Below are 27,419 nucleotides of genomic sequence, written 5' to 3' on the forward strand. Positions count from 1 at the left end.
CAGTGATGCAGGCATCTTCAGAGCCCGCTTACTCCATTGGGCTCAGCGGCGGCAGCGTCATAGGAGGGAGGGAATCCCTCCCTCCTTCTCCCTCCCTCTCTCTCTCCCGCCTTCTCTCTCCCGCCTTCTCCACTGTCTTTCTGGCGGAGCGCCATGTTGTGCCATAGGAGATAATGGGCTGCGCAGCCCAGTATCGAAAAAGTGCAAATCACAGTACCGAATCGATACTTGTAAAAAAGTATCGATTGGGTATCGATTTTTCGATACCCGCAACAACCCTAGGTGGGGGCATCATGGTTTGGGGCTGCTTTGCTGCGTCAGGTTCTGGACGGATTGCTATCATTTGAAGGAAAAATGAATTCCCAAGTTTATCAAGACGTTTTGCAGGAGAACTTAAGGCCATCTGTCCACCAGCTGAAGCTCAACAGAAGATGGGTTTTGCAACAGGACAACGACCCAAAGCATAGAAGTAAATCAACAACAGAATGGCTTAAACAGAAGAAAATACGTCTTCTGGAGGGGCCCAGTCAGAGTCCTGACCTCAGCCCGATTGAGATGCTGTGGCATGACCTCAAGAAAGCGATTCACACCAGACATCCCAAGAATATTGCTGAACTGAAACCGTTCTGTAAAGAGGAATGGTCAAGAATTACTCCTGACCGTTGTGCACGTCTGATCTGCAACTACAGGAAACGTTTGGTTGAAGTTATTGCTGCCAAAGGAGGTTCAACCAGTTATTAAATCCAAGGGTTCACATACTTTTTCCACCTGCACTGTGAATGTTTACATGGTGTGTTCAATAAAAACATGGTAACATTTAATTCTTTGTGTGTTATTAGTTTAGGAAGACTGTGATTGTCTATTGTTGTGACTTAAATGAAGATCAGATCACATTTTATGACCAATTTGTGCAGAAATCCATATCATTCCAAAGGGTTCACATACTTTCTTGCAACTGTAGGTAAGTGTAGTAGACTATTTTCTCATACAGTGGGGAAAAAAATAGCGGCCAAGGAAATGCCAAAAGCTCCCTCTTTTAGCTTACACTGGGTGCATGGAGGCTTCTGAACGTGTCAGAGGTATATGTTGTGAACAGCGCCTAAATCCACTCATATCAGGCAGTTCACTTCCCATGTTTGATTTATATAAGTAACATTAGCAATTTTAGTATGAAAGTAGGAATACAGTAAGGCCATGTTCAGAATTCAGTGAATCACGGATGTGTGCTGTCTGTATTCTTCACGGACAGCACACAGATCCATTAATTGTAATGTGTTTGTTCACACATCAATGGTTTTTCACTGACTGTGGGACAGTGTAATAAAATCACCAGCGCATGCACTACTTGCGTCCGTGACGCAAGTCTATGGGTCCAAAGAAACGACTGACGAAACACTGGTAGCAACTGTGTTCTGTCATTGGATTTCACTGACCATTTGTAGAAGTTGCTGTGAAAATCCCTTTTCAGTCTATCAATGCACATGGAATACTGATGGCACACGTTGGGCTAAAAGGTGCACACGGATCCATCACAGACACCTTCATGGATGAAACACTGGCCGTCCCTTTCTTCTATCCCATCCACTCATGGATATGATAGGGCACTCACTTCTTTTGAAAAGATTTGTATAGGTTCTGGATTATATCGGCACTCTCTCTCAGAATTATACAAGGCATTGGTAACGCCGGGTTCGGACTATCTCCCACCTTACTCAGCAACATGGGCTCAGGACTTGCAGAGGGATATCTCCTCCGACCAGTGGCTTAGAATATTCCAGTTTACTCATAAATCTTCCATTGCAAGTAAATATCAGGAGGCCAGTTACAAATTACTATCGAGGTGGTATTATGTTCCTACCCGTCTTCAAAAAATGTTTCCGTCGGCTTCTCCTCTATGTTGGAGATGTGATGCCCACCAAGGTTCCCTTCTGCATATTTTCTGGCAATGTGACAAAGTCAAACCATTCTGGGAGGCGGTCCAAAAGGCCCTGGCCTCAATTTTTCCCTTTTCAATCCCTAACACTCCAGAGTTTTTCTTACTCTTTCTTTCGGACTTGCCGTTGATATTACTTCGACGATCTTGTCTGCGTTATCTGGTTATAGCAGCTAGAGCTTGTGTCCCTGCGAGGTGGAAGTCTGGTTCGCCTCCCTCTGTGGGAATGTGGATTCAGAAAGTAGAAGAGATTCGGAGAATGGAGGAACTCACAGCATCCTTGAAAGGTGGTAACAGAGCTTTTGTAGATATGTGGTCTCCTTGGTTCACTTTTCAGGAATCCGCGGAATATCAGAATTTGCTGTCCTAAGAGTCTAGGCCGGACACTACTATACTCCTCACTTATCCACCCCTGCCCCCCCTTAAATCCTTTCCCCCTCAATTCTTCCTTTTGTATCCTCGTCTTGTGCCTCCCCCCCCCCATCCATGTCATTGTCAGTTAAATTTCCTTTTACTTTTATGCTATGGCTACATTTTCTATGGCTCTTTTCTTTTTGATTTTTGTATGGTTCTTGTTGATGAATCGATGTGCCTTATTGTCACCATGGGCTGAACACCAAACACAGACGTATGTGTTATATTTGTTTGTAAACTGTTGGATTATGCTTCATGATATCAGTCGGCATGGTCTCGACTATTATTTTCTAAAGTATGTGATTCAACATGCAATAATGCTGTTATTATTACAAAATAAGAAATAAAGAATTAAAAAAAAAAAAAAAAAAAAAGAAACACTGGCCGTCTTCTCACAGATCTCATCACAGGCATTGTTTTTGTGTGTATTAAGGTTGATCTTCGGCCGCGACTCTTCCATGAAATTGCTCAAGCCTTTAAAGCCGCAGTGGCAACCACAGCCGGAGTAGAAGATGGTGATCCCAGTAAATTCAAGGTTGCTGACACTGCAGGTGAGAACCAGAACTTTTTGGCTGCATTCTACTTTCCTAATGAGTATAAAGGTGGCCAGCATCTACATGAACCGCTGTCAGCCTTTTGTCTGGAACCGATGTATCATTGATATGTTGAATTTTTGTGCTGTTTTCTCTACTACGTTAACACATGTTGTCTTTTCATAGTTTTCAATGCACTAGTCACATTCTGCATTAAAGACCTATTTGCCCACCTTGAGAAAAAGCTTGATCTCAAGCCAGTGAAGGGAACAAAGTAAGTAAGAAGATCTTTTTGTTTAATGTTCTGCCTCTTGGTCCACTTCGCCTATCAAATTGTTCTTATTTGGGTTTTCCAACCATATATTTTTTTTATATGGGGTTAAAAATATAAAACAAATTCTACTCTCCCTCACCAATCTGCTGCTCCGACACTGCGCTGGACCTTCCTGCAATAGACACCCTGGAGATGCCAGCAAAGACCTGTTCAGCGGAGGGCAGACTGCCATGGCTAGCTTAAATATACAGCCTGTTACTGTAATATGCTGCTCTATTAATCCTTATAATAGATCTGCTTTAGGGCTCATGCACACGACCATAGGATATTTTGTGGTCTTTAAATTGCGGATCCACAAAACGCAGATACTGGCCATGTGCATTCCGTATGTTACAGAACAGGCAGCCCCTAATAGTGTCCTACCCTTGTCTGTAATGCGGACAATAATAGGACATGTGTTTTTTTTTTGGGGGGAACGGCCATGTGGACATACGGATACAGAATGCACATGCAGTCATTTCCCTTTTTTTGCAACCCCACTGAAGTGAATGGTTACGCATACAGGCTGCAAAAAACCCCAAAAATGGAACAGACAGGAAATAAAATACGTTGATATGCAGGAGCCCTTAAAGAGCATCTGTCAGCATGATCGACCCTCTTAAACCAGGCGCAAATCCTGGTAGGGTTAATCATACTGAATTAAATGATACCTGCCTTGGTCTCTGAACTGCCGAGAATTATGACTTTCATGAAAATAACCTGTTTCAAGCACCATGGGGCTGGCTGTAGCTATGCCCCTGTGCTCTTTAATCTGGGAGTTTGAATTACGAATGTAGTGGGGGGGGGGGGGGGGGCAAATTTTATAGATGTTAGGGTGAAATCGCACACAACAGACTTGTTACAGAAAGTTATGCTGCTGAAAATCCCTTCCACTCATGTGAATGAGGTTTCAGCAGGAAGCACAGTCGTGTTCAGGTAAACACAGCTGCAGGAATTTCTGCAACAAATCTGCTGTGCGACTGCGCCATTTTTGTTTCATATTTTTCTTTTATGTATTTTATAGATTAGAAACAAATGTATTTTTTTGCTAAATGAGACAGTAAAACGGTAACATCCATTTTCATTATTTATAGGCAGGTTAATCCATCAAGCAGTTTTCTTTGGAAAAAGCTTCGTCTAGATATCAAGATGCATCTGAACTCTGTTCTCCAGGTAACCGCGGTTTACTTTTTCCTTGAACCTCTTCATGACGCAGTGGTTTTTTCTTTTTAATTTTTCACTCCTTGCCTCCCAGAACCATAACTTTATTTTTCTGTTAACGTAGCTGTACGAGCGCTTGTTTTCAGAAATCCCTTTAAAAATAAATTTAGAAGTGCACCGTGCAAGCGCAACCATCGCCCCATTAGCTTCTATTAGACTGCTGGAGATAGCCGAGCCAGCGCAGTCACACAGAAATGAATGAAGGATGGCCATGGATTTGCGGCTGCTCTCCGCTCACTTCGGGGGGGGTCCCGTTCTTGAAACAGATATGGTTCCCACTAGGGATGAGCGAATCAACTTCGGATGAAACATCCGAAGTCGATTCGCATAAAACTTTGTTCTAAAACTGTACGGAGCAGGAGCTCCGTACAGTACTAGAATGTATTGGCTCTGATGAGCCGTAGTTATTGCTTTGCGAAGTATTGCAAGACTTTGTGCAATAACTTAGTAAATTAATTTGTACTGTAAAAAGAAACTTTGCCGAACTCTGGTTCGATTCCAAGTGGTACCACTTGGAACCGAACCTGAGTTCGGGGAATGTTTTTTTTTTTTTTACAGTACAAATTAATTTATGAAGTTATTGCTTCGTGAAGCTCCTGCTCCGTACAGTATTAGAACAAAGTTTTATGCGAATCGACTTCGGATGTTTCATCCGAAGTCTATTCGCTCATCCCTACTTCCCACATCTGGGACCTGCACCTATCTGACATTGGGGGTTTATTCTAACAATATGCCACCAATGTGGCAGATGAGAGATGGATATCTATCTATCTATCTCTTTGAGGAGGTGAAGCAACAAAAATAAAAGCAAATCAGCCATTTTCATTTTCTTTCCTTTATGGCATTCAACATATGGGATAAATACATTTATATTTTAATAGTTTGTGCATCTTCGGATTGTGACAAGTTACTTTGTCGTAAAATAAAATTACCCAACCATGAAATGTGGGAGGGAGTCCTTAGAGGAGTGAAACCTAAAAAGTCACCTAGTCTGCCAACTTGTAAAGTTCATATTATGGATTAGTATTTGCTCTGTATAAGACAATGGAAGCTAAAGTGTGTATCTGTATACTAGTCTTTCAGTTTCCATTGTCTGAGGTTCACATCTGCAGTGTGGTTTTAGCTTAGGCCGGGTGCTGGGTCTCCGTAAAGAGACCAGCTGTGTATGGAGACTTTTTAACACTGCTTTGTGGTGTGGAGACTTATTGGGGGGAAAAATCAGCAAAAAAGTATCTCCCAGGGAGAGAGAATATCTCACTAGCACATCCTTCTGGAAGTGGCTTTGAGTCAGTCTAATTTTTTTTTAACAAGCCTTGGGACATGACAAGGGGAAAAAAGCCAATACAAATATAGTATACAATACAGTAGATGATTGATACGTCACGCAACACCTACGGGGCCCTGTAGACCACATGGATTTTTTGGGTCTGTTGGGTGTCTGTCATTTTGCCAGAAAAAAGTAGTGCTATCGTTTCTTTCAAATATGATTGAACCTGTTACGGAGGCCTAATATGCAGTAAATTCTACTTCACAATAACATATTTGCATGAAACATTCTGGATCCATTAGCTCGGTATTCAGCATGTCCCAAGGGGTTATCTGACCCAAATGACACCTTGGCTTCACACAAGAACACTATTCCAAGAAAACAGAGCATGTCCTATTCTTATCCGCAGTTGCGGACAAGAATAGGCATTTTCTGTGATAATGCCGGCCATGTGCGGTCCGCAAATGATCTGGTATCCGTGTTTTTCGGATCCGCAAAACACAATGGTCGTGTGAATACGCCCTAACTCTGTAGTCAATAGGATTTTGAAATGTCTCACAGCTGTAATACCACCAAGACCATGCAATGTTATGTAATGCTTACTGAAATATTTTTGGCTTTGACCCAATGCTTTTCTATGCTTTGTGAACATTTTTGGATCTGTTTGTTGTAAAGTAAGCGTTGGCTGTGTCCTAGGCCATCAGGCTAGATCTGATGTAAGTGCATTTACTTCAATTTGTTTATTTAGTGGCAATGATGGTGGATGCAGGAATGGTAATGTGTATCTTGGAAACTGTTTTCCAGCTGCTGAGCTGTCTCACAGAAGCCACCGTCAGCGCTGCCGTCCTTCAGCATATCAATAACACCGTGCATTATTACCTGTGCTTTCCGAAACACACTCGCCAACTACTTAAGGTAAGGAAGAGGTTCTCCTGCTCTGATGGACCAGACCGTCCATGCATTAGCTGCTAGGCCACTCCTCAAATTGAAAGTCTGACATGATTACATTTCCACTACGGCTTACTTACTTCCATGGATGTACTAATAAAAAAACGTATTCCGCTTTTTATATATCTTATAAAAAGTCTGCTTTCAATCCTTTTAACCTGTTTGACTAGCTGTTTTCCTAGTAACATAGTAACATAGTACATAAGGCCGAAAAAAGACATTTGTCCATCCAGTTCGGCCTGTCATCCTGCAAGTTGATCCAGAGGAAGGCAAAAAACCCTGTGAGGTAGAAGACAATTTTCCTCACTTTAGGGGAATAAAAAATTCCTTCCCGACTCCAATCATGCAATCAGAATAACTCCCTGGATCAACGACCCCTCTCTAGTAGCTATAGCCTGTAATATTATTACACTCCAGAAATACATCCAGGCCCCTCCTGAATTCCTTTATTGTACTCACCATCACCACCTCCTCAGGCAGAGAGTTCCATAGTCTCACTGCTCTTACCGTAAAGAATCCTCTTCTATATTTGTGTACAAACCTTCTTTCCTCCAAACGCAGAGGATGTCCCCTCGTCACAGTCATAGTCCTGGGGATAAATAGATGATGGGATAGATCTCTATACTGACCCCTGATATATTTATACATAGTAATTAGATCTCCCCTCAGTCATCTTAACAGAGGAAGTTGTACTTTTTATTTAGTACATGATTATTTTATTCCATTTTTATATTGGTGGGTTTTTTGCTATTTTTTTGCGCTAAATGGACAATTGTAAGAAAACTTTTTATAGCACAGGTTGCACAAATCTACATTCTGAAGTTGTTGTTTTTATATAAGGGATTATAATTCTGCCTCCTACGGGGTCAGGACTGTAGCTTGTAGTTTGTGCTAGTAGTGGTGCCCTTTTGGGTTTTTAGGTTGGCATGAATACAGAATAAACCTATCCTGTTTTTGGTCAATTAGGATTACCATAATTATTTGCCAAATGCCAGAATAATGAGAGAGAATGTTTTAAGGCATTTTCATTACTTTCTGCAAAGTCAAAAGTAGGGATCGACCGATATAGATTTTTTAGGGCCGATACCGATAATTTGTGAACTTTCAGGCCGATAGCCGATAATTTTCTACCGATATTCTGGTAATTTTCATTTAAAAAAAATAAATGTATTTTTTTATTTTTTAAATCTTTCTTTCATTTATTCTTAATGTTTTGGTGTTTTTTGTTTTTTTTTCTCCTTTTTATATATTTTTTTATTTCTTTTTTACTAACTTTTAGCTCCCTTAGGGACTAGAACCCTTATCCTATTCACCCACCCTGATAGATCTCTATCAGGGTGAATAGGAGCTCACACTGTCCCTGCTGCTCTCTGCTCTGTGCACACAGCAGCATGGAGCTTACCATGGCAGCCAGGGCTTCAATAGCGTCCTGGCTGCCATGGTAACCGATCGGAGCCCCAGGCTTACACTGCTGGGCTCCGATCGGAGGAGCAGGGCAGAGGGGATCCTGTGGCCACTGCCACCAATGATTAATACTGGTGGGGGGCTTGGGGGGGGGGGGCGCACTGCGCCACCAATGAAGAGAAATCTCTCATTAATTCATATACAGGAGGCGGGAGCTGGCTGCAGAATCACATAGCCGGCTCCTGACCTCTATGAGCGGCACCTGAGGGGTTAACTACCGCGGATCGCAGCTACCGCTCATAGAGGTCGGGAGCCGGCTATGTGATTCTGCAGCCAGCTCCCGCCTCCTGTATATGAATTAATGAGAGATTTCTCTTCATTGGTGGAGCGGTGGCCACAGCCCCCCCCCTCCTCTTGTCCTCCTTCCTCTCACTGGCTGCAGCAGCAGCACAGGGGGAGGGAGACACTGCTTCCTTCTCCCCTGTGCTGCGGAGGGAACACGGAGAGCGCTGAGAGCAGCGAGATCTGTGTTCCCAATACGTTATCGGAATATCCGCAAAATAGATGCCGATACCGATAACTGTCTAAATCCTGAATATCGTCCGATAATATCGGTAAAACCGATAATCGGTCGATCCCTAGTCAAAAGTTTCCATACATTTCATTAAAGGGGTTTTGCCATCTCAGACAATGGGGGCATATCGCTAGGATATGCCCCCATTGTCTGATAGGTACGGGTCCCACCTCTGTGACCCGCACCTACAATGAGAACAGAGCAGGGAAATGAACGGAGGGCGCACTGCGCATGTGCAGCCGCCATCCATTCATTTCTATGGGGCCGCCGAAAATAGCTGAGCTCTGGGAGCAGTGCTTGCCCCCCATTGTCTGAGATGGGAATGCCCCTTTAATATTTGGTAAAATTGCCCTTAAACTGTATGACTTAGGTCAAACGTTTTAGATTTCCTTCCACAAGCTTCTCACAATAGTTGGTCGGAATTTGGGCCCATTCCTTCTGACAAAACTGGTGTTACTGACCCATGTTTGTTGGTCGCCTTGCACGCACCTGCCTTTTCAGCTTTGCCCATACATTTTCAATAGGATCGAGATCATAGCTTTGTGATGGCTGCTCCAAAACATTGACTTTGTTATCCTTAAGCCACTTTGTAACCAGTTTGGCAGTATGCTTCGGGTCATTGTCCATTTTGAAGACCCATTTCCGCCCAAGTTTTAATTTCCTGGCTGATGTCTTGAGATGTTGCTTCAGTATTTCCACATAATCTTCTTTCCTCATGATGCCATCTATTTTGCGAAGTGCACCAGTCCCTCCTGCAGCAAAACTACCCCGCAACATGATGCTGCCGTGTTTCACAGTTGGGATGGTGTTCTTGGTCTTCCAAGCTTCTCCCTTTTTCCTCCAAACGTAACGATGGTCATTATGGCCAAAAAGTTCAATTTTAGTTATGTTAGACCACAGGACATTTCTCCAAAAATGTAAGTCTTTGTTCCTGTGTGCATTTGCAAACATTTATCTGCCTTTTTATGTTTCTTTTGGAGTATTGGCTTCTTCCTGGCATTTCATCCCATGTTGATACAGTACTGGTCTCACTGTGGATACTGACACAATCTTACCAGCTTCCGCCATTATCTTCACAAGGTCTTTTGCTTTTGTTCTTGGGTTCATATGCACATGTCGGACCAAAGAACGTTCATTTCAAGGACATAGAACCCATCTCCTTCCTGAGCAGTATGATGGCTGGACATTCCCATCTTGTTTGTACTTGCATATAATTGTTTGTACAGATGAATGAGGCACCTTCAGGTATCTTGAAATTGCACCCAAGGTTGAGCCAGACTTGTGTAAGTCCACAATTCTCTTCCTGATATCTTGGCTGATTTATTTACACTTTCCCATGATGCTACACAAAGAAGCAGTGTGTTTCAGGTGTGCCTTTAAAAACATCCACAGGTGTGTCTCTAACTTGGTTTGTTGGCAACATCCAACAGAAGCTTCCAAACACATGACATCATCATATGGGCAGTCCAGAATTGTTTAAAGGCATAGTAATCTTAGTGTATGTAAACTTTTGACGTTGCAGAAAGTAATAAAAATGCCTTAAAGGATAACTGTCATATTTTTTGCAGCAGCATTATGCATAAAGCAATCTTTAGTTTCTTCACTTACCACTGTTTTCCTTGAGTTTTTTTGTTAGTTACGGCTGTTTTGAATCCTACATTACGAGGATCTTCTCAAGATAGCTCCTCTGCCAGTTCTCTGAGGCCAAAACTGCTTTCCCTCACTTCCCATACACACTTGCTGTAGCCAGCAGCTCCCTGCCAGCCAATGAGGTTGGATTACTGAGATACACGCCTCCTCACTCTGAAGCCTAATGCAGGCATGCAGTGTGAAGGACCTCCCCTCTGTCTTCTGTTTACATTAGGTTGGGAGACGAGCCCTAGTAACGGTCTTTTAAGGGAGCAGTGGAAAGGGACAGGAGACATTAATGAAAGCTGTTATTATAAGGTAATTACAGATCTTTTGACAATCATTGACAGACTAACTCAGGTATACATGCCTAGCTGTAATAAACTAGCAAATAAAAAAAAAATGACCGTTATCCTTTAAAAATTCTCTCTCTCATTATTCTGGCATTTGGCAAATAATTATGGTAATCCTAATTCACCAAAAACAGGAAAGGTTTATTCTGATTTCATGTCAGATATTGAGAAAAACATGCATATGTGTCTTTCGTATATATATATATATATATATATATATATATATAAATTAATATTAATTATACACACACGAGCTGAACATTTGTCAAACTTTGACTGCCTTACTTTAGGGACATTTTCTTTTATTTTTATTTTTTATTATTATTGACATAAGCCCAGCTACAGGGGAAGCCTCCTGTCCGCACCGTAGAGCTGATCTAGGGCCTGTGACCAGTCATCGATAACGTTGCTTGGCTGCTTCCTGTACTGTATACATGATGCGTGAAGCAGTTTCACATTTTATTAATATGCAAAAAAACGTTTTGCTTGCCACAAATGTGTTTGCCATTTTGATTGGGAGGCTGCCGGCACGTAGACTATTAGTAAAATAAAAATACAGGATCATGTTGTCTCCACCTATGTATCCAGCAATAAATATAACAATTTGTGCCATTTATAATGTCTTTTGGTACTGCAGAAAGCCATTAATCTCTGGTGTACAGGAGAAGAAACAGTCCGAGTGCTCGCGTTTTTGGTCCTGAACAAGATCTGCAGATGCCGGCAAGACTCGTATCTCAACCAGGTGCTGAAGGTAGGTCCTGTTTCCTTTTTGTACTCATGAAGTCTTTGGACAATCGTTTGTCCTGACGGATCACTGCTTTGTAAGGATTAAAAGAGTTGTCCAGTTCAGAGAACCCATTTCCATGTACTAAGTTTGAATTAATAGAGGGGTTGGGTGTCTGATGTTTACTCGTCTCGTAGCCAACTCTGTTACTGACGTTAGGTGCCAATATCTGCCCTACACACTATCACCCTGCCTATGGAATGCTATCTTCTAGCAATGATGTCCAATCTATGTCCACTCAACATGTGAACCTAATAGCTGCTCAACGCGATTCTACTGAGGGGGTCAGTCCCCTGTGTCATCAGGAGCAGATATTAATAATGGCTGCAAAGACTGAACCTGCTGTCCGTCACTGATGGTGTGCAGACAGCATGTATCCGGCACTGGAATGGCCGTACGTGCCCGCTTCAACTGCGGGCTTAAAGGGATTCTGTCATGACATTTTAGACCTATAACCTAAACATATGGCCAGGTCCGTACTAATAACCTGAATCCGAAACTGTCCTTATTAAATCTGCCTGTGGCTCTATTAGCACATAAAGCAGGTTTTTATAACCTGTTATTCACCTACCTAAGGTGCCCAAGGGGACGTCTCTTCATACAGTGTGCCCGGCTGCACCCATCTCCGTCTGGTTCCCAGCGCCGCCTTCCCAGTTGAAATCGATGCCTTGTTCCTCACCTCAGCCCCGCCTCCGCAATCGTCCGGTCCCTCAGGTGATGCCTAGTGCGCACACGCGGGATCTGGCAGAGGGACCGGACGATTGCGGAGGCGGGGCTGAGGTGAAGAAGGCGGCGATTTCTACTGGGAAGGCGGCGCTGGGCACCAGACGGAGATGGGTGTCCCTATGTCAGTGATGGTCAAGTATGACACATATAAGGCCAATGACATGGGACGTTTTAGAAAGATGGTGTACCCAAGGACCTTCATATCACTGTGTGCATTAGAAGTTAATATTGATGCTAATACGTCCTATTTACCAGGGGCATTACATCCAGCTCCATATAGATGAGCAAGTCCCTGCTGTTCAAATAGGGACATGTAAAACACATGGACCAAGGCCTCACGGAGACCCTCTAAGGTCACACTCAGAATGTGACCGTTAATTAAAACATGCAAACGAAATCACCTCATTCAGTCCCTTAGGGCACATGGTATCCAAATTAAATATATGCAAAGAAAAGGGGGTTAGTCAGCACATCCCAATGCGCAGGTGCACACTGCCGTGGCTGGAAACATAGAGAAAAAAAGACAATGCAGCAGCCCTCTGCAAACCAGATAAAGTACAATAATGCCATAGTCACAAAAAATATTATAGTGCTAATGCTATGCTTATTTATAAAGTGAGATGCTTGGCAAATGCATTTTGTACAAAACCATCTGAGCCCGTCTGCCGAACGTCAAGGCGATCTCTGTAAGACTGGTCCTAACACTAAATACTACCTGTTATGCGCCATAATGGCCGCCATAAAGTTCAGGAAGTGCTGGGTCCACTCTGCCTTTTACCACTTTTGGTGCCAAAATGGCCTCCATTACTTCAAAGGGATGCAGGTACCAACATGCATGCCGAGCCCACTCCATATTCCAATGTAGTGAGAGCAGGCCACAGCTTTATGATGGGACCGTCTCCTGGACGTCAGAGCCCAGAATGAGCAGGACTGTAACTGAATGATACACAGGTTATACAGAATCTTTTCCCAATATACTATCTATCCATGTGCTCAGCTCTTCCTGCTCTAGAACATGCTGACTGTAGCTCAGACACCATGTTCAATGTGACAGGTTCCCTTTTAATAAAAAATTATTTCATTTTTATGTAATAAGGGAACATTGCATATGAGCTGACCAGGATTGTCAGTGCATTACATTAGTAAAAATGTGTGTGTGTAGCTTTTATTGTTAGTGCACCATTTATGAAGGCGAATACTCCTGCTGGGTGCCTTTTTTTTTTTTTTAAATATAACCGACATCAGAAACAGTGAAATTAATCACCATAAAAACCTCTGTGTTGTAAACCTTTAGAGTTGTCCTTGTGTAGCTGTTATATTAACAAACATATACTATATTTCTATCCCACAGAAAATGTACATCTCTTATGTGAAGAATTCCAAATTTACATCACCCAATGCTCTGCCATTGATCAACTTCATGCAGCGAACTCTGACAGAGATGTACTCGCTGGATGTCCAGAGCTCCTACCAGCATATCTTCATGTATATCCGGCAGCTGGCCATCCATCTGCGTAGTGCCATGACCCTTAAAAAGAAGGTAGGAAACATATTCTCTGTATATTCTCCTCTTTACATGGGGCGACACAGCAGGCTATTACCAGGAACTAATTGTTCATTCCCGATAATTGCCTGCTTGTTACAGGAGGTGAAAGCGGTATGTACATTCGGCAAGCATTTTCGTCGTACAGGAACGCGCATTCGCTAGAGTGATCGCTTGTCCCCATTCACATTCATTGTTTCTGTGCAGCAGGTCGCTGTTTAGACACCACGTTCTGCTGGCCGGAAATTATTTTTTAGGTGACCGCTCCAGTGATGCTTTCATCTAATGCTCGTTGATCGGCGACACCTTTTTAGACTGGGCAGTTATTGGGAGCAACTGGGGCTTCTTCCTGATAATTGCCCGATCATTGGCCTGTGTATAGGGAAATTCTAAATGGTATAGGAGATTTACCAAGGCAAGCGCAAAGATAATTGTGGAGCAGTTTACCATAGTAACTGATCAGATTCCAGCTGAGGTCCCCTGGAGAATATAAGCTGATGCCTGTACAGTCTGCTCCACTGTTCCATCCACATGTTTTAATGTTGTTAATGGAGTTCAACTTTCCAAATCATCACTTATGTTTGGTAGTGGAGTACAGAAATTAATATTGTGTATATAATGGTATATGTACCTCCACATTGGGGTTGAGCGAATTGGGTTCGAATTGTGGTATCTGAACCTGATTCTTTTTAAAAACAACCCTAAAGGGGTTCTGCAGTTTTTTTAAAGGGTAACTGTCATGTTTTCATCCAAAAATTTATTTTAGCATATGTTACTGCTGCAAGCAGCATTATGCATAAAGCAATCTTTAGTTTCTTCACTTACCACTGTTTTCCTTAAGTTTTTTCGTTAGTTATGGCTGTTTTGAATCCTACATTACGAGGATCTTCTCAAGATAGCTCCTCTGCCAGTTCTCTGAGGCCAAAACTGCTTTCCCTCACCTCCCATACACACTTGCTGTAGCCAGCAATTCCCTGCCAGCCAATCAGATTGGATTACTGAGAGACACGCCTCCTCACTCTGAAGCCTAATGCAGGCATGCAGTGTGAAGGACCGCCCCTCCGTCTTTCAAGCCGGAGACAGACAAGCCATGCAAACAGTCTTTTAAGAGAACAGTGGAAAGGGACAGAAGACATTAATGAAAGCTGTTATTATAAGGCGATTACAAATCTTTTGACAATCATTGACAGACTAACTCAGGTATACATGCCTAGCTGTAATAAACTAGCAAATAAAAAAAAATTATTAGTTACCCTTTAAAAGATGATCTATCCTGTGGATAGATCATCAGCATCTGATTGGCAGAGGTCCGACACCCGGGACCCCCGCCGATCAGCTGTTTGAGAAGGCAGCGGCGCTCCTGGAGCTCCACTGGCTTTCCAATCAGCTGATCGGCAGGGGTCCCGGGGTGTCAGACCCCCGCCGTTCAGATGCTGATGATTTATCCAGAGGATAGATCAGAAGTTTAAAAGAACTGCAGAAACCCTTAAAAATATCATCTGTCCTATTGTAAAATGTATAGCCTCTACAGAGGTCTTTCCGAAGCTTATGCAAATATCGCAAGACTTCATCTCGCCTGTCACGTGTCACTTTGTTTATTTGCATAAATTACTGTATCTAAATAATAAGCTGAACTGAGGCAGGAAGCCGAGGTTGGCTTAGTATTTTGATACAGTAATTTATGCGAGTTAGGGTACATTCACACGACCGTATTTTTGGCTCTGCATCCGTTATGCAATTTTGTGGAACGGGTGCGGACCTATACATTTCAATGGGGTCGCAAAAGATGCGGACAGCACACAATGTGCTGTCCGCATCCGTAGATCCGTTCGGCGGCCCCACAAATAAGAATAGCCATTTCTATCATAGGACCGGCTACATTCACACGGCCAGTATCTGTGTTTTGCGGATCCGCAATTTGCAGACCGCAAAACACATGCGGTCGTGTGAATGTAGCCTAAGGCTACTTTCACATCTGCGTTTTTGCTGGATCCATCATGGATTGGCAAAAACTCTTCCGTCATGATAATACAACAGTCTGCATCTGTTATAAACAGATCCGATTGTATGATCTCGAAAATGGCCATGATGGATCAGTCTCTAAAACTATTGTAATTCAATGGGGGATGGATCCATTTTCTTTTGTGTCAGAGAAAATGGATCCGTCACCATTGATTTACATTTTGAGTCATGACGGATCCATCTTGCTCTGCATCCCAGGACGCACCCAAAAACATTGTTTTGCTGCGCTTTTGTGTGGGTCATGGGAACGCAATGAAACGGAATGTATTCTGATGCGCTCCGTTCCCTTCAGTTCAGTTTTGTCCCCATTCATTGTCAACTGAAGCATTTTCTTCCGGTATGACAGATCTCAATAGCGGAAAGGGAAAGCGCCGATGTGATAGAGACGAGATGAAGTCTTGAGATATTTGTTGAAACTTCGGAAAGACCTCTGCGGAGGCCATACATTTTATATTAGGACAGAGCCGATTTGTTAACAAAGTTTTCAAACTAATTGGGTTTGGATGCAGCAATCCAAACCGGATTCGCTCAAGCCTACTCCACATGCCTGGATGTAGATATTTGTCAGCTTGCATTTTAAGTGCAGCAACAGTGCCACCTACAGTAAGTTTTCTGCAGTGGTAAATTACCAATGGGGCAAACGCTGTGTGGGGGATTTATTAAGAATGGCATTTTTATGCCAGTCTTAATTTTTAAAATTATGTTGGCGTCAGATGCACAAAACTTAGGACTCCATTCCTCTTAATTGTGATGCGTCTGTATGTCAGAAAATCACATCTGCACCTGAAAAGATGATTTCTGGTGTAATTTATGTTCTCTGGTGCAAGTATTAATAAGTACTATTACTTATTATTAATTGCCTTCCTGCCCACACCCCACCTACTTTTAAGAGGCTAGCATGGCGTTAAATGGAGACAAGTTGCACATTTTTGTGCAAAATTAGACTTGTGCCAATGTTTGTAACTTTTCTTCTAATATTCTGCCTTGGAGAGTTAATCAATTCTCCCCTCTGTTTTATGATGCCTTTTATAGTATTGCCCGCATCCATCAATTGTTTCTCTTAGGGCTCATGCACACGACCATATGCCCTCCGAGACATATGGGCCGTGAGTGGGCCATATGTCCCGGAGCGGCATACATGGTGCGCACAGCATCATTGGTTACTATAATGCTGTGCGCATCGGTCCGCCCGCGGGACTATTGTCCTGCACTCATATGATATTATGAGTGCGGGACAATAGCCCTGAGGGCGGCCCGATGTGCACAGCACGTCTCTGAGGGCATACGGTCGTGTGCATGAACCCTTAGGGTGTTTAAAGCATGACCTTAAATGACATCTGTCACCTGATGGTGGTCTTTGTTTAATGCGTATGCAGGGAAATGTAACATCAAATGAGTGGGTGTCCATGCAATACATGGATATGACTGACTTCTGCTCTAGCAGACCCGCCACTAATTAATGGAACAGTGAATTACATATATAGTTAAGGCTACATTCACACCACTGTATGTGTTTTGCTTTCCGCAAAAAGAACGGACACTGAAACAAAATACGTTTGTGTGAATGTAGCCTAAAGGGCATCCGTCCCTATGACACTGGCTGACCTGTTACATGTGCACTTGGCAGCTGAAGGCATCTGTGTTGGTCCCATGTTAATTTTTATTCAGCAATATGAAGTGTTAATGTATGCAAATGAAACTCTAGGAGCAACAGGGGCACTGCCATTGCAGAGATAACTGAGCCCGTTGCTCCCATATCCTTTTTCTCAGCAGTGCGGGCACATATGTACATGGGACCAACACAGATGCCTTCAGCTGCCAAGTGCACATGTAACAGGTCATCCAGTGTCATAGGGACAGATCTGCCCTTTAAGCCTAAAACTGACATTATTTTTATGTATTCTGTGTGAAGGAAGATAAAGAAATCTACCTGTAAGCAGATCTTCTATATAATATATATAAAGCTGAGTGTATGTGTGTTTGTATGTCCGCTAAAGGAATCCGCACCGTTGCATTTTTGCAATCACGCAATTTGGCACACAGGTACATCAGGTGTTCGTGAAGGTTTTAGACCAGGTCTCAGCTCTCTAGGACGTACCGTTTCTGAGAGATTCCCAAAAAATTCATTAGCCAATAGAAGCTTGGTCACATGACCCTTATCAGCCAATAGAAGCTCACAGGTCCTCCAGCCTCCATATACAGTTTTACTGCAGGTTTCCATAACAACCCAGCCATTTATCTTCACTGCTGTAGGAGAGCTTTAAAGGAAATCTGTCACCAGGATAATCGCTATTGGAGTAAAGCCATGGCCTAATAGCACTCAGTTTATTTGATATGCAAATGAGTCAGTAAGGTGCCCAGAGGGGCGTCACTCTTGCAGAAAGGAGTCCAGACACGCCCCCTGCCACAATGTGTCCACCCTCAAAAGGCAAACTTAAAACCCTGCCCCCAGGTCCAGCGAAGCCACTCCCCTGATCCGGTTAGGCCACGCCCACTCCTTAGCCTACAGGGATTGAAAAAAATGAAGTTAAAAATCAACTTCTAAATCCCACTAGGCCAAGCCTCTCCCACTCCTCAGCCGACAGGGATTGAGAAAATGAGGTTAAAGATCAACTTGTGTCAGCTGCAGGGGTGGGCGTGAGGGTGACTTTCTTCCTGCAGCTCACACTCAGACAATACAGTGCTGCTTCGCGTGTGAGCTGTTCAAAAGGACATCCCTGTGTCCGTCCAGAACCTGCGCCAGATGGAGGACGGAGTCTAAAAGCCGGACTGTCCGGTTTAAAACTGGACCTTTGGCCAGCCTAGGGGCAAACTGCTGTGGAGGTCACAGTTAAGGGGATGGTCTGCTATGGAGGTCAGTGTTAAGGTTAAGGGGCAGATTGCTGTAAAGGCCACTGTTAAGGGGGCGGGCCCCAGTGGAGGTCACTGTATAGGGGGTGGTGTGCTGTGAAAGTCACTGTTAAAGGGGAAGACTGCTGTAAAGGTTAAAGTTAAGGGGGTGGGCTGCTGTGGAGGTCCAATTTTAAGGGACGGGGCACTTTGCGGGGGGGGGGGGGGGACAGTGTTAAGAGGTGGGGGGCTGTGGAGGTCACTGTTTTGGGTGCGAGGTGCTGTAGATGTCACTGTTATAGTGGATAGTGTTTATCTTTTACCGACACACACAAAAATTAAGTGAAATAGATTAAATATACCCGAGCGAAGCCGGGTTCTTCAGCTAGTTCTAGATAAAGCCAGAAATCGGGGTGATTATTTTACAGGTGTTTCTTTGGACACTGGTTGGGCTTCCTTCTCCAGGAAACCTCCCAAACAAATCAGGTCCTGCCGGAGAGGTGGCTCGCTGCGCTGCAGTTCTGCTTTATGTGTACTTTGGAAGATCTGATATAATTCTCAGTGTAGGAAAAGGATTCTGCTCGGGAGGAATGTTTCCTCTGCTGTATCGAGGTGGCGGATGAGTCCTGGCAGAGCTAACTTGAGTATGACGTGCTTCGAATTGGCGTATTCCCTTAGTGCACTTTTCTCCCATGTCCACGTCGTTATCTAACAGCGTGCAGTGCCAAATGTGTCCCTGCCAAACAGTAAAATATTAATTCTGCCACTGGCAAAGTAGCTTATCACTTTCCTATGGGAAAGAAACCCACTCACAAAGTAAAACAAATGAAAACCTACCGGCTGCTGTGGGTCCATTGGTAGGACACAGAAGTAATGCTCCTTGTTGAGGGCACCGCTCCACGATTATTAGCTGGCGACTCACGGTGAGATCCTAAAGTGGACATTTTATCACCTATACACAGGATACATGGTGAGGTCTGATCGCTCTGGACCCCCACAGTCTCTAGAACCCATCGTTCCTTTCCACTGTGGTCATGGAGTTTGAATGAAGCAGCCGTCAAACATCTGCCCCACAGCTTTATGAAAGTCTGTGGGGCTGAAGATACTGCTAAGTGCTGCAGGTGGCCATCTCTGTCCTGTAGACATTAAGTGGAGCAGCAGGAAGGCAGACCGCCGCACCATTCAAACTCCTCTTTACTGCAGGGAAGGAATGGTGGGCTTGACACCCCAGTTCTAGTGAGCAGCGGACCCCAGAGTTATCAGACATGTTCACCTGTCCCGTGTAGAGATGGGAAATCTTGTGTGTAAAACTCCTTACATGACTGTTTTAGTGAGTACTAGTGGCACATGTATTATAAAGTGTCATTTAATCCCTTGTCACCTTGAGCCATCATACTACTTGAGGGAAGTTCTACATATTATGTGTTGTACAGCTGGCACCCTGCGCTCTCTGCCAGGATTTTACATAACTCTGATCCTGGCAGTTCAACACCTTAGATGCCATGATCAATGCTGACTGTGGCATCCAAATAGATAGAGAAGACCCTCACCCCATTGGCCCCAACAGCGTGATCACTGGCAGGACTAAATGGGCTTACTGTCAGTATTATTGTAAATTACATAATATACTGCAGTGCAGAAGTACTGCAGTGTATTACATGGGCAATCGGAGGTTCAAATCCCCATAATCTGTTTCAACCCCATCTGTGACAAGCCATGTAATAAAATGAGCACATTTGTTCCATATGGTGAGGATCTTAAAAAACTTTTTTCCACCTCCCTAAAACGTAATTTAAAAAAATCAAAGTCTTAAAGGGGTTCTGCGGCCTCTTTAAATTTGGGGAACTTTAATTACCCGGTGGGAAGTATATTACAGGTATACTTTCCCTCCGCAGAGCAGCCCTTCATAGGATCCTCTTCACGGTCACGCGACGGCTCCAAACGCACTTTCCAGGCTTCCGGTCCAGCGCCGTCTTCTTCTTTTCCTGCCTGAGGCAGGAGACGGAACGTCATCGCTGACGTACTGCCTCCTGCCCTTCTCAGGTCCCGACTCATGTACACTACTGCTCATGCGTGGGGACCGGGCCGTCTTTTCAGTGTACAGGATTCTGAGAATTGCCTGTACTGACTGATACACAGCGCAATGTAAGCACTGTGTACGAGTCTCAGCATAGTGATCAGCCACAGAGGCTGATCGCTGTGCTTTACATGTAGGTCATTAGGGCACTGTGGATGGCAAAGGGGGCACATGTGGGGCACTGTGGATGGCAAAGGTGCACTGGATGGCACACGGGGCACCGTGGATGGAAATGGGGGCACTGTGAATGGCAAAGGGGGCACTGAATGGCATACGAGGGGCACCATGGATGGCAAAGGGGGCATTGGATGGCACACAAGGGGCAACTGGGATGGCAAAGGGCACTAGATGGCACAAGGGCATTGTGGATGGCAAAGGGAGCGCTTCATGGCACATGAGGGGCACTGGATGGCACACAAGCGGTACTGTGGATGACAAAGGGGGTACTAGATGGCACATGAGGTGCACTGTGGATGGCACACAAGGGGCACTGGGGATGGCAATGGGGGCACATGAGGGGCACTGTGGATGGCAATGGGGGCACTGGATAGTTCACAAGGGGCACAGGATGGCCCAGGGGGGACTCTGGATGGCAAATGAGCGCTGTGGAGGTCACTGTCGTGGCCGCTCAGTATAAGTGATGGGGCTCGTGCACGGAACCATATCTGTTTTGCAGTCTGCAAGTCGCGGATCCCCTAAATAAGGTTACTGTCATGTGCGATTCACATTTGTTTTTGCATAGAGTTCTATGGGTTTTAGATCTGCATTATGAGGACCAGAATAGGGAATGTTCTATATTTTGCAGAACTGACATACGGATGTGGAAAGCACAGGGACGTCATCGGTGTGTTTTCTACATCCGTATGTCAGTTCCAGTAAAGACAGAACATGTCCTATTCTGGTCCTCAAATTCATAGAACTCAATGGGACTGCAAAAAATGTGGATCGCAAAATAGATATGGTCGTGTCCATAAGGGTTTAGATACACAGCTCAGCAGGCTATATCATACAAGATGGGATTAGGTACACCGCTCAGCAGGCTGTATTTTACAAGATGGGATTAGATATACACTTCAGCAGGCTGTGTATCAGGTGCACATACATGCTAGGATTAGATACAGGTGTTTGGATGTGCTTGCCGATTCCAGCTGTTTATCACACACTGGAGATGGTGAGGGAAGAGTCTGTGGACGGTCAGTGATGGGATTTAGACACTGTCTGCAGAAAGATGGACACAGGAGTTGTAGTGGGTGTGGCTGCTGCAGGCAGAGCAGTGTGGGGGCGTGACCAGCCTGTGACTCATCACTGTGCAGTGCAGCCAGGCTTGTGTAGCAATAAAGTTATGTATTCAAAAAAACAAGAAGGGGAGAAATTCAACAGATCTGCCTGGATAATGTGATGTCTTCCACGGAGGAATGAAAGCTCAGACATGAAAAACCGGTATTGGGGGCATATGTATGGATGGTGAGGGGTGTTAGAAGCACATAAAAATAATTTTTTGATTTTGGGCCCGGACAACCTCTTTAACTACCCCAAAGTGGTATCAGTGAAAATGACAACTCGTCTTACAAAAAACAAGCCCTCATACAGCTCTGAGTGCAAGCTGAGAATAATCTTTGTGGGGATGCAGCGATCGATTATTTTAGTTATCAAGTATTCTACCAATCAATCCAAAAATCCAAAGATTAATCGACTACTCTGATAAGAAGAGCATAAGTCCACGAACCCCCCCCCCCCCCCCCAAGCGCCATCTGCTCCCCAAGTGCCACCGTCTCCCCCTCCTAGCCATCAGTTGCCAGTGGCAGTGAACTCGGATACTTACCGTTCCTGCTAGGGCCGCCGCCGACACTCCACAGCCATAGGTCATAGTTCACGTAAGCACGCACTATGACCTGACGCTGTGTGATGTCAGGACGACAGTGCAGCGCCCTGAGAAGATGATGGAGGAGCTGTGGAGTGGCGCCCCTACAGGAAAGGTAAGTACTGTCGCTGGGGTCATGGCTAGAAGGGGCAGCTGGTGGCACTGGGGTGGGGAGAGCTGATGGCACTGGGGGAACGGAGCTGATGGCACAGGGAGATAGTGGTGCTGATGGCACTGGGGGGAACTGATGCACTTTGGGTGATCGCACAGGGGGGAACAAAGGGTGTTGGGTACTGATGGCAGGGGGTCTGATACGTTTTTTTAAATGGTAAACAGTCTATTAATTTTTTTTCTTATTAGAATACTCTATTAACCATAAAAAAAATCGATAGAATACTCTAATAATCGTTTACTGCAGCCCTACTTACATGCACTACATCCTGATGATGTGTATATGTTGGGATACAGTGCGGTGCCGGCCGGCGGAAGACCACGGAGCGGTGAATAATAGCATGCGCTTCACTCGCGTTCTGTGGTAACATGGCACAAACGAATCCTCTGCAAATTTTTGTTGAGTTACTTGATTTAATGGAGTAAATGTTTCAGACCTAGTTCTTTGAATGCTGCAACACAAAAACTAAAGATTTAAAAATCGTTTTTGTATAAAATAAGAAAAACAAAAGACCTCATAAATGATATGGTATTGCCATAATCATACTCTCCCGCAGAATAAACGTATTATGTTACTTAGGCCACACTGTGAACGCCATAAAAACAAAACCAAACAACTGTTCGAAATTTGCTGTGTTCACCCCCCCCCCCCCCCACCTCAATTAGCGTTCAAAAAGTTTTCTTCAGAAGTTCAGTGACACTTTGTTATACAATACATTTAGATGTTTCCCAAAATGGTGCCGTTTAAAGACAATTAGACCTGCAAAAAGCAAGCCGTTGGTTATGTTGACGGAGAGAAAAAAAAGTTATGGCTTTTAAAATGCGGGGATTTAAAAAAAATAAAAAGGGGTGTAAAACACTCTGCCTCCTAGCATAAAAAGTGCCAGTCTTGGTAAGCATGCACCGTAGTGTAAGCGGCAGTCGTGACCGCTCGCGGACATAATCTGGGCGGTAGACGCTTGTGATGTTTGTTTTGCTTGTTTTGTGCCTCTTTTATAATGGACTTAGCTTTAACGCTGTTTGAGGTGTCTGGATACGTGTCCAATCCCTTTATGTCCAGGTTTAAAGATGATTAGATTTAGCAAACTCAACAGATTGTGTTACATAATTAGTGAAATCGCGCTGTCTGACCAGATGACCTCTATTAGTACTTTATAAGCTTAGTACTACAGGCCTGAGCGGACTTTCTACATGCAGTTTTGTTACAGCCTCTGTGTCTGGATGGAATATTACACCATTGTCGTATGTTCCCTGCATAGACAGTTATATTCCCATCTCTGCTTCCATAGACCTGAACACCTGTGGCCGCTGCATCCAGGCCACACAAGGTTGGAGGGGCCATGTCGTAGAGTTGGTGTTGGGCCTGCATCTGTCAGACATTTATGGTATATCCTGTATTAGAGATGGGTATACCCCTTTAAAACCAGATGTTCTTCCTGCCTGCAGCCCAGAGCTTATTACTGAGGTCCATCTATAAACAGTATGCCGTAGGCTCCCTCTAGTGGTGGCTGCACGTCCCCAAAATGCATCATCAAGTTTTAAAAGTCCATGCAGAGCCTTTGGAAGTTTGTATCGGATAAATGGAGAAAATGTTCAGCACAGTTTTGGGCCTAAAGATAACATGGTGTTGAAATGTGGTCTGTTGTCTGGTCTGTGCGATATTTGGAACAAAGTGTTTTATGGCTGTATTGGAAATATCACCTGTTAAAGGGGTCTTCTGGGATTTTTAACTGATGACCTATCCTGAGGATAGGTCATCTGCATCTGATCAGTGGTGGTGCAACCCCCGGGATCCCCACCGATCAGCTGTTTGAGAAGGCAGCGTTGCTCGCAGTAGCCCCATGGCCTTCTCACAGTTTACCAAGCACAGTGCCGTACATTGAGCTGTGCCGAAGCAATATATGACGGATGAACTTGATGTCACATGGCCTAGACAAAACTGAGAACCCACAGTGCTACTGCGAACACCAGAGCCTTCTCAAACAGCTGATCGGCAGGGGTCCCAGGTGTCGGACCCCCACTGATCAGATACTGATGACCTATCCAGAGAATCCCAAAAGCCCCTTTGAAAGAAAAAGGGCTTGTGTTGTTGTTGCCATTAAAGAGGACCTTCTGACTGTGTTCATAGTGCCATTCCATGTTGTTCCTTCTGGATATTTATGATTAAATTGACCACTGGCCATTGGTCTTCGCCTTATCACAGGGGTGTGTGCACCTACAGTCTGACATTGTCAACACTGATTGGACAGTCTTTGTGTGGAACACCCAGTTGTGAATGCATGCATCATTTCTAGTAGGAATAATTGAGGAACAGCACGTCAGGAGAGGTGACGGCTCGTCTTTGAATGACCTTGTGTGTGCTGCTGTATTGCATAAGGTATCTGAAGCTTTTTCCAGGTGTGCGTTTTGTTGTTGCCCTGTCTGGATGCAGGATTGTAGCATGAAAACTCCTAATTGGATGGGGTTAACCGGAGTCTTCTCACTCCACAGCTCAGACAGCTACTTCATAAGCCAATTATTTTTTTCCTCAGATTGGTGTACTTTAATACTATGTCAAGCTGCTCGGTGCAGAAAACCAGTCAGACACGTAATACCCAGTAAGGTGGGCTCCCGCTAGTTCTAGGGTTACCTTTGTAATGTCTTGGTAAGGGTACTTTCACACTAGCGTTTTTCTTTTCCGGCATAGAGTTCCGTCACAGGGGCTTTATACCGGAAAAGAACTGATCAGGCAGATCCCCATGCATTCTGAATGGAGAGTAACCCTTTCAGGATGTCATCTGTTCAGTTGTTTTGACTGATCAGGCAAAAGAGAAAACTGTAGCATGCTACGGTTTTATCTCCGGCGAAAAAAACTGAAGACTTGCCTGAATGCCGGATCCGGCATTTTTCCCCATAGGAATGTATTAGTGCCGGATCCGGCATTCAAAATACCGGAATGCTAGATCCGTCCTTCAAGATACAAGACGGATCCGGCTGTCCGCATGACAAGCTTGCAATGCATTTGTGAGACGGATCCGCATCCGGCGGGGAGTTCCAACAACGGAACTGCTTGCTGGATCACACTGCCGCAAGTGTGAAAGTAGCCTAACAATTTACTGCCCTTCGGCGTCATTCTTTTTCATCACAATGGTAGATTAGAGCATTGATCTCCAGCCTGTGGCCCTTAGGCTGCTGCATAACTACAACTCCCATCATGCCCTGATAGCCACAGGCATAATGGGTGTTGTAATTTAGTAGCAGCGGAAGAGCCACAGGTTGGGGAACATTGGACATGCCAAATGCATTTGTTGCTTGATAATTAAAGGGGTTGTGCAGCCAGTAGATATTGATTACCTGTCCTCAGGATAGGTCATCTGTATCTGATCGGTGGGGGTCCAACTCCCAGCACCTCCGCCAATCAGCTGTGTACGAGCGCTGCTTCCTCTTCAAGGTTACGCTACGCGTTGAGTCGTTTGCAGCGCAGCGTGATTACAAGTTCTCATCCCATTCGCGTTAACGGAACAAGCACTTGCAATTGCACTGCGTCGCCGAGACTTCCGAGAAGACACACAGTCTAAGAAGAGGCAGTAGCGATTGTACAACCATCGCCTTCTCTTTAAACAGCTGATCGGTGGGGGTGCTGGGAGTTGGACCACAACCTATCAGATATTGATGGATAGGTAATCAATGTGTACCGGCTGCACAACCCTTTTAAAGGATCTGATGAATTTAGTTCCTCATCTAATGGAACTAAAGGTGGCATATACATTAGTCAAAGTTGATCAGATCAGAACGGACAGTTTCAACCAAAACAAAAGGGGGGGAGAGGACCATTAAAAAAACTAGACAAAAATTGCAGATGATCCCTTTAACCAAAAACATTTTTGCATTACTAAACAGTAATACCCACTTTCATTCAGTGCACCATGTCATCATGATGTCTTTATATTTATGTTATGCCACAGAAGTGTCAGGGGTTAATTGCGCTGGCGTTTTTGGTTGTCTGCATATGACCGACTCCTCCTCTGGGCTCTATAATTTAGAGTTTGCTCCTGTTATGCTACAGTGTGTGTTGCACACTTGAAATGCGTCAGCAGCTCCATTGTGTCCCTTACCTAGGGATCTTAAGAAGAATTAATAAGAGTTTGTGTTTTTTTTATCCGGTGGCTGGAACTTGTAGTCCTTGTGCTGTTCTTCTGGTGTTCCGCACCATTTCTGTCCTATGGATTTCCCGCTAGAGATGGCCGCGATTTGTTTTCCCATTAGATTATGGGTTCAGTGGCGTGCAGTCCCATTCATACTGACACAACCAAAGAGATGAATGCCCTGTTATGTCCACGCAAATAAAAGCAGGTCTCGTTGATGGACTGTGGCTGCCGTGCCCCCTGTTATAATGGTCCCACCATACAACATAGGGGAACCTCAGTATGAAGGGGTCTCTTACCAAGCGCAAATCTAAATTGAATAAAATTGCTGAGCTCACCGCCATATAGAGAGATACAAGTCAGGTTTATACACATGTAGCCCCTGTCCTTTTTTTAAATCAGATATTTTTAATAAACATATTTTTCAGAATTGTACAAACAATAGGGACTCCTTCATTACAAGTAATATTGTAGGAACATATAAAAATGATATACAGAACCATTAAGCCCCCAAAATCCCCACCCAATCCCGCCCACCCCCTAGCGAAGAGACGGTCCACCATTTGTAACAAAAGTATTATCATCTGATGATCAACAAAAGCATAGCCATCCCATGTAGGTCACAACCTCCTGTACTTGATCATGCGCCAAGCATCTTAAAGGGAACCTGTCTGGTTGAACATGGTGTCTGAA

General features: G+C 44.3%; 1 protein-coding gene across 1 annotated transcript in view; it reads left to right on the forward strand.

Annotated features, from left to right (window-relative positions):
* NOC2L (NOC2 like nucleolar associated transcriptional repressor) overlaps positions 1-27,419 on the forward strand; it is a 108,362-nt gene that overhangs the window by 17,022 nt on the left and 63,921 nt on the right. The window contains exons 5-10 of the mRNA XM_040427124.1: positions 2,781-2,898; positions 3,067-3,154; positions 4,288-4,366; positions 6,486-6,596; positions 11,227-11,340; positions 13,451-13,639. Of these exons, the coding sequence (XP_040283058.1) occupies positions 2,781-2,898; positions 3,067-3,154; positions 4,288-4,366; positions 6,486-6,596; positions 11,227-11,340; positions 13,451-13,639 (699 nt within the window). The remainder of the gene's footprint in view (positions 1-2,780; positions 2,899-3,066; positions 3,155-4,287; positions 4,367-6,485; positions 6,597-11,226; positions 11,341-13,450; positions 13,640-27,419) is intronic.

The sequence above is a fragment of the Bufo bufo genome, chromosome 1 (assembly GCF_905171765.1).
Source record: "Bufo bufo chromosome 1, aBufBuf1.1, whole genome shotgun sequence".
NCBI lineage: Eukaryota > Metazoa > Chordata > Amphibia > Anura > Bufonidae > Bufo > Bufo bufo.